At 31.5% G+C, this 17,030-nt stretch overlaps 1 protein-coding gene across 1 annotated transcript in view; it reads right to left on the bottom strand.

Moving 5' to 3' along the window:
- Positions 1–9,063, bottom strand: part of LOC139488011 (uncharacterized) — a 57,972-nt gene extending 48,909 nt beyond the window's left edge. Inside the window, exon 1 of the mRNA XM_071273319.1 lies at positions 8,972–9,063. Within this exon, the coding sequence (XP_071129420.1) occupies positions 8,972–9,029 (58 nt within the window). The 5' untranslated portion in view covers positions 9,030–9,063. The remainder of the gene's footprint in view (positions 1–8,971) is intronic.
- Between the last annotated feature and the right edge of the window lie 7,967 nt (positions 9,064–17,030).

The raw sequence follows: 17,030 nt of genomic DNA, 5'->3' as shown, positions 1-17,030 counted from the left end.
TTAAGGTAGCAATACACAGTTAGAAGTTTAGTTTCGCATTATGGCTCCTGTGAATTTTTTAAATAGAACGAAATTCATAACAGTGTGGTCGACAGTAAGACGTTTATTAGTAATTGTACTGAAAAGTTTACCTTTAACTTGTATGTCGTGGGCGATGATTTTATGCTCACTCAGTCTATCGGAGGCCTTCAAGTGGGGATTTAAATAATCATTTGTTACAAATTCTGATACATAAAATGACACTTTCTTTTCACAAATCATTTAAGGAATTTATTTTAAATAATTGTTATACCATCACTTACAACAGTTTCACTTTTAAGAATATTAATGTCCAGAGCTGATATCAATAAATAATAATAATAAAAAAAGTTTATTCATGGTAAAAAAAAACAAAAAAACTTTTAAGTTAATAGGGACCCGCGTTATTTCAGAAAATATCTTATTGAATAAGAGAACAAAAACTTCTACGTTGTGATCATTTAAGAGTGGCCTTGTATTTATTCAATGCTAACCATGTGGGCTTTGTTTTTTTTTTATATACCATACATCGATTCGTTCATTCAGATATTTGTCAGTTTGCCTTGGCTCTTCAAGTCCAACACACAACTTCTCACGAAATTGGTATTTTTCTTACAAAAATTACATCCATGTGAAGTATTCTTTTCATGGAGAATGAATGTTGCACCTTATTTTATTTGTTATCGTGTTTTTTTGTGTGTATCATTGACGTATAAGACTACCTGAATCTTCTTTATTCAAATTTAAATCATACGAGATGGCAATTATGACACAAAATAACTAAATTAAACTTACAGCAGAAGAAAGATAATGAACATCGTCTTCTAAATATCGAAGACGCGTGGTCTTTTTAAAAATGATGTAAATTTATAAAGGAAACAACAAACAAAATAGTTCGAATATTTATATTGGAAAAAGTAACGGTGTGTAAATCATAACAATTATTTTATTTCAATGAAAATCAAACTGTTGAATTTTTTCCGCTGCGAGCAAATTTTTAATTTTGGTCGCATTTTGAAATCAATGAATCTTGTATTCTTGTTGGAAGCTGCACTGTTTATACCCGTTTTTTTCAATGCATGGGTAGGCATTATATTCGTGATTATTTTTGCCCGAGCGATATCGAAAAACTATTATAAAAAGTGTCCTAGTTCAGTGAAAATGTACGTCATACTTATTTCCTAAACAAATAAATAAACAAACATTAATTAACATACAACACTACCAAAGACCAGAGACTCCTTACTTGTATGATTTTGTAAAAAAATGCATCTTTTTAAAACAGTCGAAAACAAAATTGTCTGTCCAATGGAAAAGTCGAAGCCCAAAAAAGATGAACAGTGCATTATAGAAACATAGAAGCTGGTTGCAAAAGTTGACGACAAGATCTATTTTATAACTTGAGTATGGCCTAATACTATTAACCTGAAATAAATATATTTATAGCAATTCCCTTGATACGAAAGATCTACATGTTGCCTTGGGCTTTTTTTTACTTTTTTGTTGCTCTTTGGTTGGGTTTTTGCCTTAATGACAATTCAATTTTCATTCTTATCATAGATATAACTGCATGTTAAAATAAGAATATGAAGTGTGATAGACAATCAGACACATTCTTTCCAGGGACCAACAGGCGTTATCAAGCTATAGGTCCCCGTATGGCCTTCGACCATTAGCAAAATACACACTTTATAGAATGAAAGCTCCAAGAGGTCTTTGGATGAAAAAAACAAACATAAAAGATGAGCGAGAAAAAAAATAGGGATACCGCATGGAAATTGGAAAATGGTCCGCAACATTAATTTAGTCAACTCACTTAGTTGAAATTAAAGACCTGGCGAATTTTAGCCTTTTGCAATGGATGTGATGTATGTTTAAAAAAAATCATGGTTTGTTTGGACATTTTTATAAGTCAAGTCTTGTTTTTAAATTATTTGCAAGTAAGTTTTAAGTCATGAACAAATAATCACTCACAGAAAGACGTCAAATCCATCAACAAAAGAAAAAAAATAATAGACGACCGACAACGCACAGAATATCATGTATGTGTTCCGGACCAAATGAGTATTTGGACCATATGCATATATCATGACCATAAGGGTATACTAATATGGTCCAACCATACACGTATGGTCCAAATACTCATAAGGTCCGGAACATATCTTATTTGCGATCACAAATGCACGAAGACGTCCATTTCTATGTAAATTGGGTCGATTTTTTTATATAGATAAGATGAATGCGTTTCTGTTGCCAAGTGTTTTTCACAAGTATAGTAGCAGTATAGCAGAACGGTTTAAGTTTCCTATATACACCAAATGATACATTTTGCCAATACAATAACGTAAATGCATGCAAATTTCACAAGGTTTAATCCAAATAGCTTTCTTACTATCCAATAACTTTCAAGTACGAAAAAAACAGGGCAGAAGTATATTTTGTCTTTATGTTTCGTATTTGCACAACTTTTGAAAGTGGATTATGCATTCGTTCTAAAATAAAATTAGACCAGATAAAAGTTAAAAGATTACATAACTCGACAATCGAAATTGTTAAATCCGAAAAAGATAATCAATCAATACATGCATTCAGTAAGTCATTCTTTTTTCTGAAAGAACATGGCTTTGCGATATCTTATTATGAAAATGGATTGTCGAAACATAACAAAAACACAAGTAAAGGACGTTTAATTAATCAATATAAATCAAAACACAAATTCCTGATTAGTATTTCGAATTATTTTATATAGGCGTTGAGAACCTTTGGTGACCCCATGGTTTAAATGTTTATATTAAGGACGTCGTGAGCAATGGGCGTTATAGACGATCGTTCACCTAATCTGTCCCAGTCAATGGGATATTAAAGTGCGCCAATCAATGTCCATAGCCACACTGTTATGAATTCGATACTATGAAAGTTTTTGTACAATAAAATTGATTTTTAGATACTTGAAGAATAATATAGCCTTCTTATTGGGTTTATATGAACATTTAGATTGTTTTTAACATGTTTTATAGGCCATTTATATGATTGACAGTCCGTATTTTCCTATCCGTACCGTCCATAGGTACATAAATTATTGTAGTGTTTATCAACAAAGATTTTGCGCTCGATCTTTTCAATTCAATTTTATGGAAAAACGAGCAGATAAGCATATGATTTTTTTTGACCACTTGAAAGATATAAACCTATGGCTTCAGGAAAGGTATCACTGTAATTGATTGAAATTTTCCTTTAGACCAAATTTTGGAGACTTTTGTGACATGTTCACCCCCTTTTTTTGCTATATTTTGTATCTAAGAAATACAGATTGTTGCCATGGTTACACCAAAAAGGGATTATATTTCACCTTTATGACCATTAGAAATCCAATCTATGGAAGATTCTCTTTCTATAAGTATATACATGCATAACACACATATAAAGCCTTCTTTGTTAGACAGGAGGGAAAAGAGGGTGTTTAAAAATTATGAGTGTCAATTTTGAGTTTTTTTCCTAACTGTGTATTGCTACCTTATGGCATTTGACAAAGCAAAGAATTGCTTTTTTTTAGACAAATCATACCACAAATCTATTGATATTTAGGTTATAGATACAATACTGAGGGAGAAACAACCTTTAGTAAGACAATATATGTTAGTTTTGTTGCTTATTGTCCTTAGCAACCAATATAGACATTTTGACACAAAGAATTGGTTCCGTCATAAATTGATACTTTATTGGCTATCCTTATGAAAAAGAAGATTGCGCGTTATGTAGAAACCTCAGAAGGGAACGCTTTATATTTTTTCATGCGACTAAATCAAATTTATTATTTTAGCAAGTATAAAGTCACAATTTAGCATGAATTAAGCCTAAATTTTTTCCCGCTGTTATAAATAAATTCAGTATTTTCTCAATTTTAACCAAGGCTTTGGTATGGTAATACACAACAAAATTGACATTCTAGAGCTTTAAAATAGCTTTAACTTGTAAAATTTGTCTACTGTTAAGGTTAATTTAAGTTTTTAAACAAGAAAAGACAGGCTTAGAAGGTATAGTTTTAGAAATTTGACTAAAAAAGGAGAAAATGCACTCTGACATGGCATGTTTCATAAAATCATTTTTTTTGTTGCATTTCAGTGTCAACTGCTAACCTTCATAAAATATTTATTTCTGAACCGATTTTCAAAACTAGCAGGCCAATTTGCTCGTTTTAGCTAGTAGAAAACAGAAATCCATTTAAAGTGGAATTGGGAAAACAAATGTTAATCCTTAAGGTAGCAATACACAGTTAGAAGTTTAGTTTCGCATTATGGCCCCTGTGAATTTTTTAAATAGAACGAAATTCATAACAGTGTGGTCGACAGTAAGACGTTTATTAGTAATTGTACTGAAAAGTTTACCTTTAACTTGTATGTCGTGGGCGATGATTTTATGCTCACTCAGTCTATCGGAGGCCTTCAAGTGGGGATTTAAATAATCATTTGTTACAAATTCTGATACATAAAATGAAACTTTCTTTTCACAAATCATTTAAGGAATTTATTTTAAATAATTGTTATACCATCACTTACAACAGTTTCACTTTTAAGAATATTAATGTCCAGAGCTGATATCAATAAATAATAATAATAAAAAAAGTTTATTCATGGTAAAAAAAAAACAAAAAAACTTTTAAGTTAATAGGGACCCGCGTTATTTCAGAAAATATCTTATTGATTAAGAGAACAAAAACTTCTACGTTGTGATCATTTAAGAGTGGCCTTGTATTTATTCAATGCTAACCATGTGGGCTTTGTTTTTTTTTATATACCATACATCGATTCGTTCATTCAGATATTTGTCAGTTTGCCTTGGCTCTTCAAGTCCAACACACAACTTCTCACGAAATTGGTATTTTTCTTACAAAAATTACATCCATGTGATGTATTCTTTTCATGGAGAATGAATGTTGCACCTTATTTTATTTGTTATCGTGTTTTTTTGTGTGTATTATTGACGTATAAGACTACCTGAATCTTCTTTATTCAAATTTAAATCATACGAGATGGCAATTATGACACAAAATAACTAAATTAAACTTACAGCAGAAGAAAGATAATGAACATCGCTTTTATAGTCTTCTAAATATCGAAGACGCGTGGTCTTTTTAAAAATGATGTAAATTTATAAAGGAAACAACAAACAAAATAGTTCGAATATTTATATTGGAAAAAGTAACGGTGTGTAAATCATAACAATTATTTTATTTCAATGAAAATCAAACTGTTGAATTTTTTCCGCTGCGAGCAAATTTTTAATTTTGGTCGCATTTTGAAATCAATAAATCTTGTATTCTTGTTGGAAGCTGCACTGTTTATACCCGTTTTTTTCAATGCATGGGTAGGCATTATATTCGTGATTATTTTTGCCCGAGCGATATCGAAAAACTATTATAAAAAGTGTCCTAGTTCAGTGAAAATGTACGTCATACTTATTTCCTAAACAAATAAATAAACAAACATTAATTAACATACAACACTACCAAAGACCAGAGACTCCTTACTTGTATGATTTTGTAAAAAAATGCATCTTTTTAAAACAGTCGAAAACAAAATTGTCTGTCCAATGGAAAAGTCGAAGCCCAAAAAAGATGAACAGTGCATTATAGAAACATAGAAGCTGGTTGCAAAAGTTGACGACAAGATCTATTTTATAACTTGAGTATGGCCTAATACTATTAACCTGAAATAAATATATTTATAGCAATTCCCTTGATACGAAAGATCTACATGTTGCCTTGGGCTTTTTTTTACTTTTTTTTTGCTCTTTGGTTGGGTTTTTGCCTTAATGACAATTCAATTTTCATTCTTATCATAGATATAACTGCATGTTAAAATAAGAATATGAAGTGTGATAGACAATCAGACACATTCTTTCCAGGGACCAACAGACGTTATCAAGCTATAGGTCCCCGTATGGCCTTCGACCATTAGCAAAATACACACTTTATAGAATGAAAGCTCCAAGAGGTCTTTGGATGAAAAAAACAAACATAAAAGATGAGCGAGAAAAAAAAAATAGGGATACCGCATGGAAATTGGAAAATGGTCCGCAACATTAATTTAGTCAACTCACTTAGTTGAAATTAAAGACCTGGCGAATTTTAGCCTTTTGCAATGGATGTGATGTATGTTTAAAAAAAATCATGGTTTGTTTGGACATTTTTATAAATCAAGTCTTGTTTTTAAATTATTTGCAAGTAAGTTTTAAGTCATGAACAAATAATCACTCACAGAAAGACGTCAAATCCATCAACAAAAGAAAAAAAATAATAGACGACCGACAACGCACAGAATATCATGTATGTGTTCCGGACCAAATGAGTATTTGGACCATATGCATATATCATGACCATAAGGGTATACTAATATGGTCCAACCATACACGTATGGTCCAAATACTCATAAGGTCCGGAACATATCTTATTTGCGATCACAAATGCACGAAGACGTCCATTTCTATGTAAATTGGGTCGATTTTTTTTTATATAGATAAGATGAATGCGTTTCTGTTGCCAAGTGTTTTTCACAAGTATAGTAGCAGTATAGCAGAACGGTTTAAATTTCCTATATACACCAAATGATACATTTTGCTAATACAATAACGTAAATGCATGCAAATTTCACAAGGTTTAATCCAAATAGCTTTCTTACTATCCAATAACTTTCAAGTACGAAAAAGACAGGGCAGAAGTATATTTTGTCTTTATGTTTCGTATTTGCACAACTTTTGAAAGTGGATTATGCATTCGTTCTAAAATAAAATTAGACCAGATAAAAGTTAAAAGATAACATAACTCGACAATCGAAATTGTTAAATCCGAAAAAGATAATCAATCAATACATGCATTCAGTAAGTCATTCTTTTTTCTGAAAGAACATGGCTTTGCGATATCTTATTATGAAAATGGATTGACGAAACATAACAAAAACACAAGTAAAGGACGTTTAATTAATCAATATAAATCAAAACACAAATTCCTGATTAGTATTTCGAATTATTTTATATAGGCGTTGAGAACCTTTGGTGACCCCATGGTTTAAATGTTTATATTAAGGACGTCGTGAGCAATGGGCGTTATAGACGATCGTTCACCTAATCTGTCCCAGTCAATGGGATATTAAAGGGCGCCAATCAATGTCCATAGCCACACTGTTATGAATTCGATACTATGAAAGTTTTTGTACAATAAAATTGATTTTTAGATACTTGAAGAATAATATAGCCTTCTTATTGGGTTTATATGAACATTTAGATTGTTTTTAACATGTTTTATAGGCCATTTATATGATTGACAGTCCGTATTTTCCTATCCGTACCGTCCATAGGTACATAAATTATTGTAGTGTTTATCAACAAAGATTTTGCGCTCGATCTTTTCAATTCAATTTTATGGAAAAACGAGCAGATAAGCATATGATTTTTTTTTGACCACTTGAAAGATATAAACCTATGGCTTCAGGAAAGGTATCACTGTAATTGATTGAAATTTTCCTTTAGACCAAATTTTGGAGACTTTTGTGACATGTTCACCCCCCTTTTTTGCTATATTTTGTATCTAAGAAATGCAGATTGTTGCCATGGTTACACCCAAAAGGGATTATATTTCACCTTTATGACCACTAGAAATCCAATCTATGGAAGATTCTCTTTCTATAAGTATATACATGCATAACACACATATAAAGCCTTCTTTGTTAGACAGGAGGGAAAAGAGGGTGTTTAAAAATTATGAGTGTCAATTTTGAGTTTTTTTTCCTAACTGTGTATTGCTACCTTATGATGGTATATACTAAACCCCTAACGGGAAGGATCGTGCCTGATGTTCATATAATGAAATCATAATCTTTCAGTCAGTTTAATTGAAGTCTGCAGCTGGCATGTCAGTTAACTGCTAGTAGTCTGTTGTTATTTATGTTTTATTGTCATTTTGTTTATTTTCTTTGGTTACATCTTCTGACATCAGACTCGGACTTCTCTTGAACTGAATTTTAATGTGCGTATTGTTATGCGTTTACTTTTCTACATTGGCTAGAGGTATAGGGGGAGGGTTGAGATCTCACAAACATGTTTAACCCCGCCGCATTTGTGCGCCTGTCCCAAGTCAGGAGCCTCTGGCCTTTGTTAGTCTTGTATTATTTTAATTTTAGTTTCTTGTGTACAATTGGAAATTAGTATGGCGTTCATTATCACTGAACAGGTATATATTTGATTAGGGGCCAGTTGAAGGACGCCTCCGGGTGCGGGAATTTCTCGCTACATTGAAGACCTGTTGGTGACCTTCTGCTGTTGTATTTTTTCTATGGTCGGGTTGTTGTATCTTTGGCACATTCCCCATTTCCATTCTCAATTTTATTGATTGCATTTTAACTTTACGAATAAGAGGCAATAGTAATGTATCGATATTCAAATCTTAAAAATCCATAAGAAGAAAACATTCACAAAGGTTAGAATAAAATAATCGAGGAAATCGAATGAAATCCAAAAGAATCGAGATTGGCTTTGTCGGCATGACAAGCATATAAAAGAGTCTACGTAAATTTGACTATTTATATGCAAGACGCATTAATTCTACATAGTACCTATTGCCAATTACTTATTTTGCTGCAGTTCGAATTCAACCCTTCAGACTAATTACTATGTGTTGATTGTAGCCCAATATTAGAGAAAGATTGCTAGCTTGCTGCGGGTTAGTTCAGTATTGTGGCAAATTAATATCATAATCGTAAATAAATATTTCAACGTTTTTATACTATAAGCGTATTTATTGTCTTCTGATATGCAAACACTTAAAACAGTTAAATAGTTAGTTTTTTTTTTTTTAAGTTTACATTATTTTGATAAAAATTGCGATTCACTAACAAAATGAATGTTCAAATTCAGGACGAATAATTATATGAAACCGAAAATAACGAAATAGATAACTTACCAGTAAAAGAAATCAAAATTAACAAAACACATAATTGCATTTTACCATTATGTTTCATAACCAAATTTTGAAAAAATGATTATTGCAATCATGTCCTTATATAAACTCATTACACCGGAAGAAAAAATAATTAATTGAATTTGGCATTTCATATTTGATCATATTTGATACTGGGTGTGTGAGTTTAAAGGAATCATGTGATGTTCGAAAGAAAAAAAAACCTGATTTATTTGATTTTAATCTAAATTACTTTGGGTTTAAATAATCTATTTTAGCGATTCTCAGTTTATAGACTATGTAACTGTAAGAAAATTAAAGAAGTTCAACGAACAGATTCAAAAAGACAACTGTTACGGGACAAACTATAAATCATTTCAAGATCCAAACTTTTTCTCAATCTTTTGTATTTGTTTAATATTTTCTCGAATTACGCTCATATAAAGAGTCATAAATCCACCAAGAACAAAACAATTAAGACAAAAAAAAAGAACTGAATAAAAAGAACCTGAAAGAAATCACATGAACTGTAAAAGTCACTAAAATGGTTGAGCCGTTAAAAATAGAATAACAAAACAAAAAGAATTCCAAGGAAAATCCAAAACAGAAAGATCCTAAGCAAATGGCAAAACTTAAAGCCCAAGCACATTAAACGAAGGAATAACAAATGTTATATTTCTGACTTGGTACGGGTATTTTTTAGTTCGAAAATATTGGATGAAATATAGTTTTAAAGCTAGCTAAACTTGTCACTTGTATGTCAGTCACATAATATTGCATTACATTGACAACGATGTTTGAACAAAACAAACAGCTATGTTGTGAATGTACACTATTGCTTCAGGTAAGGATGGAGGTTGGTATCGTTTCAAACCTGCTGCATTTGTTTGCACCTGATTTAAGTCCATTACCTGATGTTTAGTTGTTGTCGTTAATTGGCGGGAATCATAAGTGAATCTCGTTTAATATTTTATATAGATAAGACCGTTGGTTTTCCCTTTTGAATGATTTTACACTAGTCATATTTTGGTGCCCTTTATAGCTTGCTGTTCGGTGTGAGCCAAGGCTACGTGTTCTAGACCGCAATTTGACCTATAATGGTTCACTTATACAAGTTGTGAATTGGATGGAAAGTTGTTTCATTTGCACTCATACCACATCTTCTTATATCAATATACATGATATTAATTAAAAATGTCAAAAATATGGTCACAGCAGTCCGCATTGTGTTATAATCCCAATCCCTATAAAAACAAACGGAAATGTATTTTTCTTAATGGAAACAGTGAATATATTCATACACACTTTAAAATAATTAAATAAATGATTTCAATTTTTTATTTAATATATTTTCTATTATCTGTTTAGCCTATTCCTATAAAGTCGTAGTAAAGGCCTCTGTTAAATGGCCAGGGTTTGATATATTCTCACAAATTTATCTTGGCTAAAGTTCCACGCTGTCAGAAGATATGTATACACTATGATAATTAGTAGAGCAAGGAACTACTGATCCCTCTAACGAGCCTAGGTTTACTCCCTATTTTACTGAGGTTATTGGTGGTTAATCTTTAGTTTCAATGGTATGTCGTTTTGTATTATAGTTATCTTAAACTTTACTGCAGCTTATCCCGGGTTCAGTTGCGGTTCGTATATACGGCGCAGTCTCTAGTTTGATATATTGTGTTTTTCCATATTTGTTAAAAAATATTTAAAATATCAAAGACTTTTACAAAAAGCATGATTCAACAGCAAGATGTATTGCAAGAATCATTTGTCGAAGGAACATTTATTGTATTTTTTTTTATTTTTCAAATATTTTTTTGAAAGTCTAACTTTGAAATAAAGAACATTTATTTCCTTTTCTCCATGATTTATTTTAGTCGTTGCATTATCAAACTTTATTTCGTGAATATATTTGGTAAGTATTGTATAATTTTTTATGACATTATACAGAGAGTTTTCAAAATCCACGAAACATTGGCAATCTGACAATTTAAAGAGTGTTTCCGAAACAATGTTGAATTGTGTCAAGGTGACCTTATGGGATGTCCTTATTTTTATTTTGTATGTCAATGTACTATCATGTTTATGATTTTATGTTACGGCAAGTCTATATATTCAGCAAGGAATATCGTTTTTAGAATAATATATAAACCATCTTTAAAAGTGAGACGAAAGATACCAAAGGAAATATAGAGTAAATAAAAATACAACAGACAATGCTATGAAAAAACAAAATGACATCAAGCCAAGTATTTCTTGCAAGGTGATATTGTACACTACCAACTTGACATTTGTATATGACGGTTTGACATTCCAAATGAGCAAGGCTAAGAAGCGACTCAGAATTGAACTGATTCATCATAAGATGATTGATGCCGTTTTTCATATTCATTATTTCTAAAAGAGTAGTCCCATCTGCAACTCAACACGTTGGAAGGGATGATAATTTCAGACTTTTAAACGATTGTTGCATAACAGTCCTTTTAAAATTTTGTTTAGAAGTAGTCTACTTGGGGAATATTAGAACATAAAATATATATTAGCTCTTGTCTAGCAACGACAACCGTGAACTGGCTCTAGTTTGTCGACAGTATTTCTTCTTGGTAAAGGTATTTTCTGCAGAAAATGGTCGGTAAATCTGGTTTAAAGCTAGTTAAATTTCCAACTTGTATAACATTGCTACTGTTCGGTTATATTGGCAATTGTGATTGCACAAATAAATAAACATAATTGGTTATCATAATCAGCCATAACTGTGTAAACATATAAAACAGGCATACAGACAAAACTGTTTTAAAATGGTTAAAACATACAAATAAAAAAGACGTCAACAACAAAAAAGATTTTTATTGTTTGATAGTCTATACAGTATTGTAAAACATTACTTCATATACATTTGTAATTGGAAGTACATGCAGAATATGTAGCAAACCATAATTTCATATCCTTTTTGCAAGTACAAATAAAGTAAAAAAAATTACAACAAATACAAGGATAATCAAAATAAAAACACGATTACAAAACCCTCATGTGTCCAGATTGTACATATGGACCAATCAGCATCAGAAAGTCTAAAAACAAAAGCTAGAAAGCGGGATGCATAAATATTCAATACTGAGTGACATCAATTGTCATACAGACGAAGTTCCTTTAACAAAACCATGACTTCTCATTTTTTTTCCCAGACACAAGTGACGTTTTACATAATCTAATAAGTAACTACAAGTTCTTGTATATCGTATGAGTAGAAACATATATATACTCCATACACGTATGGAGACTAAATATTGCTACTAAGGTGAGGAAAATAGATAATTTCAGAATTAATTCCGTATCTCATGAAAAAGGAAATGTCGGCAAAAAGAGACTCACAGGTTTTTTTTAATAAGAATTCATACAACCGGTTCGAAAATACTACTACAAAGTTCAATAATTATGTTGTCAATGACAAATCAAACACACAGATCATTTGTTCTTCTTTGTAGCCTGTTTTATTCTTAAATTCAAATAAAAACTTAAAGGCAGAATTATATCACAAAAACAATACATTTGTAGCATATGGTAGTCGTTTTGTGGAAAAAAAACATTTGTATTATTTTTAAAAAACTGCTTATCATCTTTTTTCATGTGATATGGTAGTTAAACGATAGAAAAATCAAAGGTTTTGATTAGAGTTATATCAGAGAATGACAGAGAATTCAAGCAGTTGGAAAAGAGGGACAAAAGATACCAAAGGGACAGTCAAACTCATAAATCGAAAATAAACTGACAACGCCTAGTTAAATATGAAAGAAGACAAACAGAAAAACAATAGAACACATGACATAACATAGAAAACTAAAGAATAAGCAACACGAACCCCAACAAAAACTATGTGTGATCTCAGGTGTTCCGGAAGGGTAAGCAGATCCTGCTCCACATGTGGCACCCGTCGTGTTGCTTATGGGATAACAAATCCGGTAAATAGTCTAATTCGGTAGGTCACATTCATGAAAGGGAAGGGGATTGTACTTAAAACGTAAGGAACATATCCGATGTCATTTGTGAAACGGTTATTCCATAACGGTCAACCAACTCGTGATGGCGTCCGTAAAATTTACGAAGGGATGTTTTCAACTCCACCATTTGGAACTTTTGGTGGAACATATTGATATTACTACTGATTCACGCTTTTGTTGAACGCATTAAGAGTATATAAAAAAAAGTGTATCAGTACTGTAGAACTCAACAATAAATTTTCATTATGTAAGGATTCTCACACAAAATCTTAGCATTCTGAACTCTTATGTACAACAACATTTTATTCGATTAACTTTATTACACTAAATTTGAATTATACATAAAATACAAATTTGTTTGGGTAATGAAAGAAAGGTAGTTTTTTTGTTCATTTTTCATGTAAGCATCAGTTTAGCGTTTGTACATTCCAACTTGTTTGATTTTAATTTCAAAATTAAATGATAATGAATTCTGTACATTTCTTGATATATTATATAATGCGCATTTCCATTCACGGTTCACACCAACAATGTCATATAACAGGTTCTAAATAGTCATCATTATGGAGACTTTTACTGTCGGAATTTCGTTCTTCTTTGTCTGCTGATGCATAATGTACTTCTACTTCTGGGATTGTGTGGTAATGCTGTTCTAGTATCAGATCACCTTGGTCATCTACAGTGTCTTCTTGTTCATTTATTCCCATGTCCTGATTGCTTGCTCTTACGTTGTCAGACATTTCGTTATATCCAAAATCCTTTTCATCTTCGTTAGATACTTCTATTCCGGTATAATTTGAAAATTCTGTACCAGGTAATCTTTCGTTTACTCTCTTAAGCTTTCCTTGATACATGCGAATTCTGCAATAATAAGTTGTTCGAAGTGATCAATGGCTACTTAATGTAGGTCAATTTCTCCAGTTAGACGATAGATTAAAAGTTATATACATTGGTTGGCAAAGTTGTCTCTCAATAACAGTAACGCTTTTGAACAAGAAATCATTAAAAAAATATTACTGCATCAATAGCTCAATGTGTCAAAACAGAAGTTTATAAGCAGTTTATCCAAATATGAAATCAAAACAACATGAAAAAATATTTTAATAAACTAACCGTCTGTATGATTTTATACTGATAATAAAAATCAGAAATATCAGGAAAATAACAAACAGTATAACAACTGCTATTGCAGCTGAAAGAAAAAAAAACAAGAATGTGTCCATAGAACACGGATGCCCCACTCGCACTATCATTTTCTATGTTTAGTGGATCGTGAAATTGGGGTCAAAACTCTAATTTGGAATTAAAATTAGAAAGATCATATCATAGGGCACATGTGTACTAAGTATCAAGTTGGTTGGACTTCAAATTCATCATAAACTACCTTGACCAAAAACTTTAACCTGAAACTTGCACTATCATTTTCTATGTTCAGTGGACCGTGAAATTGGGGTCAAAAGTCTAATTTGGCATTGAAATTAGAAAGATCATATCATAGGACACATGTGTACTAAGTTTCAAGTTGATTGGACTTCAACTTCATCAAAAACTACATCGACCAAAAACTTTACCCTGAAGTGGGACGAACGGACGAACGGACGAACATACGGTACAACGTACAGACGAATGGACGTACAGACTAGAAAACTTAATGCCCCTCTACTATCGTAGGTGGGGCATCAAAACATTCTACATTTGTCACAACAACAGTTGTTTTAATGGGAAAACTTTTAAGCAAAAACAAGGTTTGACTCTAGTAACTTTGCCTCATTTTTTATCTGAATGTCCGGAGCCTGTAGTACAGAGGTTGTCGTTGGTTTCATATTATATTTTTAGTAAAATTGTTTTGTTATGAAAAAGGCTGTTAGTTTCCTCTTTCGAATTGTTTCACATCTCTCATTCCGGGCCTTTTTTGCGGCTATACCTAAACGGTATGGTTTTTTTCTCAATGTTAAATGCCGTACGGGGGCAAATAATTGCTTACTACCGCTTTATTTTAAATCTTGTGGAAAGTTGTTTTAATGACAATCATATCATATCCCAATGCTCCGTGTTGAAGGTCTTACTTTGGCCTATAATGGTTTATCTTTATAAAAAAATATTAACAAAATAACAGGAATGTTGGAACAGACAAGAAAAATAAGTGGTGACGTTTAGATATTAACTAAATAACCTTATTTTTTATATGTTGTTAATATCATTTTCTTGTAATAACTTTATTATAAAGTAAATACATCATTTATCTCATTCAAATCAACTTTAAAGTATGAATTTGTTATATACATCAGAGTTATCTAGATATCTAGATATCTTTAGATTTAAGACTTTATGGATATAGATATAGGAAGATGTGGTGTGAGTGCCAATGAGACAACTCTCCATACAAATAACAATTTAAAAAGTAAACCATTATAGGTTAAAGTACGGCCTTCAACACGGAGCCTTAGCTCACACCGAACAACAAGCTATAAAGGGCCTGTTTATCCTGATATCTATAAATGTTTCGGACGTGTCTTAATTAACCGCTTACATTCGGTATTCAAGAGCTTGCAGCTACTCAAACTTTGCTTTACGTCGCCAGTGTCTGAGCAGAAAGTTGATCAAGCTGGGTAATGTCAAAGAAAGTTTCGTATTTTTACTATAAAACTTCATCGGAAGATACCGTGACCTTGTTGATAAAAATTCCATATTAACTTCGCAAAGACTACACGATGGTCTTGGAGTATATATGCTAGGTACTGACGTTGTTTATCATCTTAATTACGTGTTATAGTGTTCCTTTTAAATTATTTGTCTTTGTAAATTATTACTTTTACAGTTTAGCCTATGATTATTAATATATTTCACGTGGTTCGGTATTTTTACATCCCGTCATTATGTTGATGTGCTGAGTATGACTATTATCAACCATTCGTTATTTGATTAAAGACTTTCAGTTTTGAAATTTAGTCGGAGTTCGGTATTTTTGTTGTTTTAATGTTTTAAATTAGAGTTCACTATTCAGCATTCAATTTCACAAACAGACGTGTGCCGAAAAACTGGGTAAATTTGTTTCAAAACTATTTTCAAATCTTAATCTTAAGCTTATAACCTATTCATGATCTTTTTTAAATTATGTTACGGGCACCTTTTTTATTTGGAGTTGTGTCCATGTCAACATGCGATTATAATTTGTAAATTAACTTAACTATTTACAAATCTTTGAATTTTTGATATACTAAGGTTTTTCTACCTCGGGAATAGATTTCGTAATCTGTAATTGACAAAAATTTAAGGAATTTCTGGTCCTATGCTCTTTAACTTTGTACTTTATTTCAACTTTTTATTATTCGAGCGTCACTGATGAGTCTTTTCTAGACGTAACGCGCCTCTTGCTCAAATACAAATTTCAATCATGATATGTATGATTTGTTTATTAACTCCTTTTTATCACATGTAATATGTCACCAAATATATTGATTTTTTTTCTCTTCAGTTTAGTGTGCTGTTAAACTCTTGACTTGTAGATATTTCAAGTTGATTGGACTTCAACTTCATCAAAAACTCGACCTCGACCAAAAACTTTGAAGCGAGACATACGGACGGACGGAAGAACGAACGAACGAACGAACGGACATACCGACCAGAAAACATAATGCCCATTAATGGGGCATAAAAAAATAATTACCAGTTACCACTGTATGTGACCTAAAAATCGGAGTCCAGACATTTTGATCTACATAAACGCCTTCTTTGATATCTTTGTTATACAGTACATAGTATCCCCTTTTCAAACATATTTCTTGATAATCATACCATGATTTGGGTATTAACTTATCTACAATAATTATAAAAAATATTTTTCATGAACAATGTCTTATCATCAACCCAGTTCATATATAAATTATATCCATATATTTATCATTAAGAATCAATTAAGAACAAATTGACTATACATTGTTTTGTGATTTGATGCTTGAATCATAGATATAATGCTTATATATCTATGATTGAACTACTTATTAATAGTTTAAAGGATTTGAACATAAAATTGAGAATGGAAATGGGGAATGTGTCAAAGA

The sequence above is a fragment of the Mytilus edulis genome, chromosome 9 (assembly GCF_963676685.1).
Source record: "Mytilus edulis chromosome 9, xbMytEdul2.2, whole genome shotgun sequence".
In the NCBI taxonomy this organism is placed as follows: domain Eukaryota; kingdom Metazoa; phylum Mollusca; class Bivalvia; order Mytilida; family Mytilidae; genus Mytilus; species Mytilus edulis.
The sequence above is the reverse complement of the archived record's forward strand: the minus strand, read 5'-3'. Positions and strand labels throughout refer to the sequence as shown.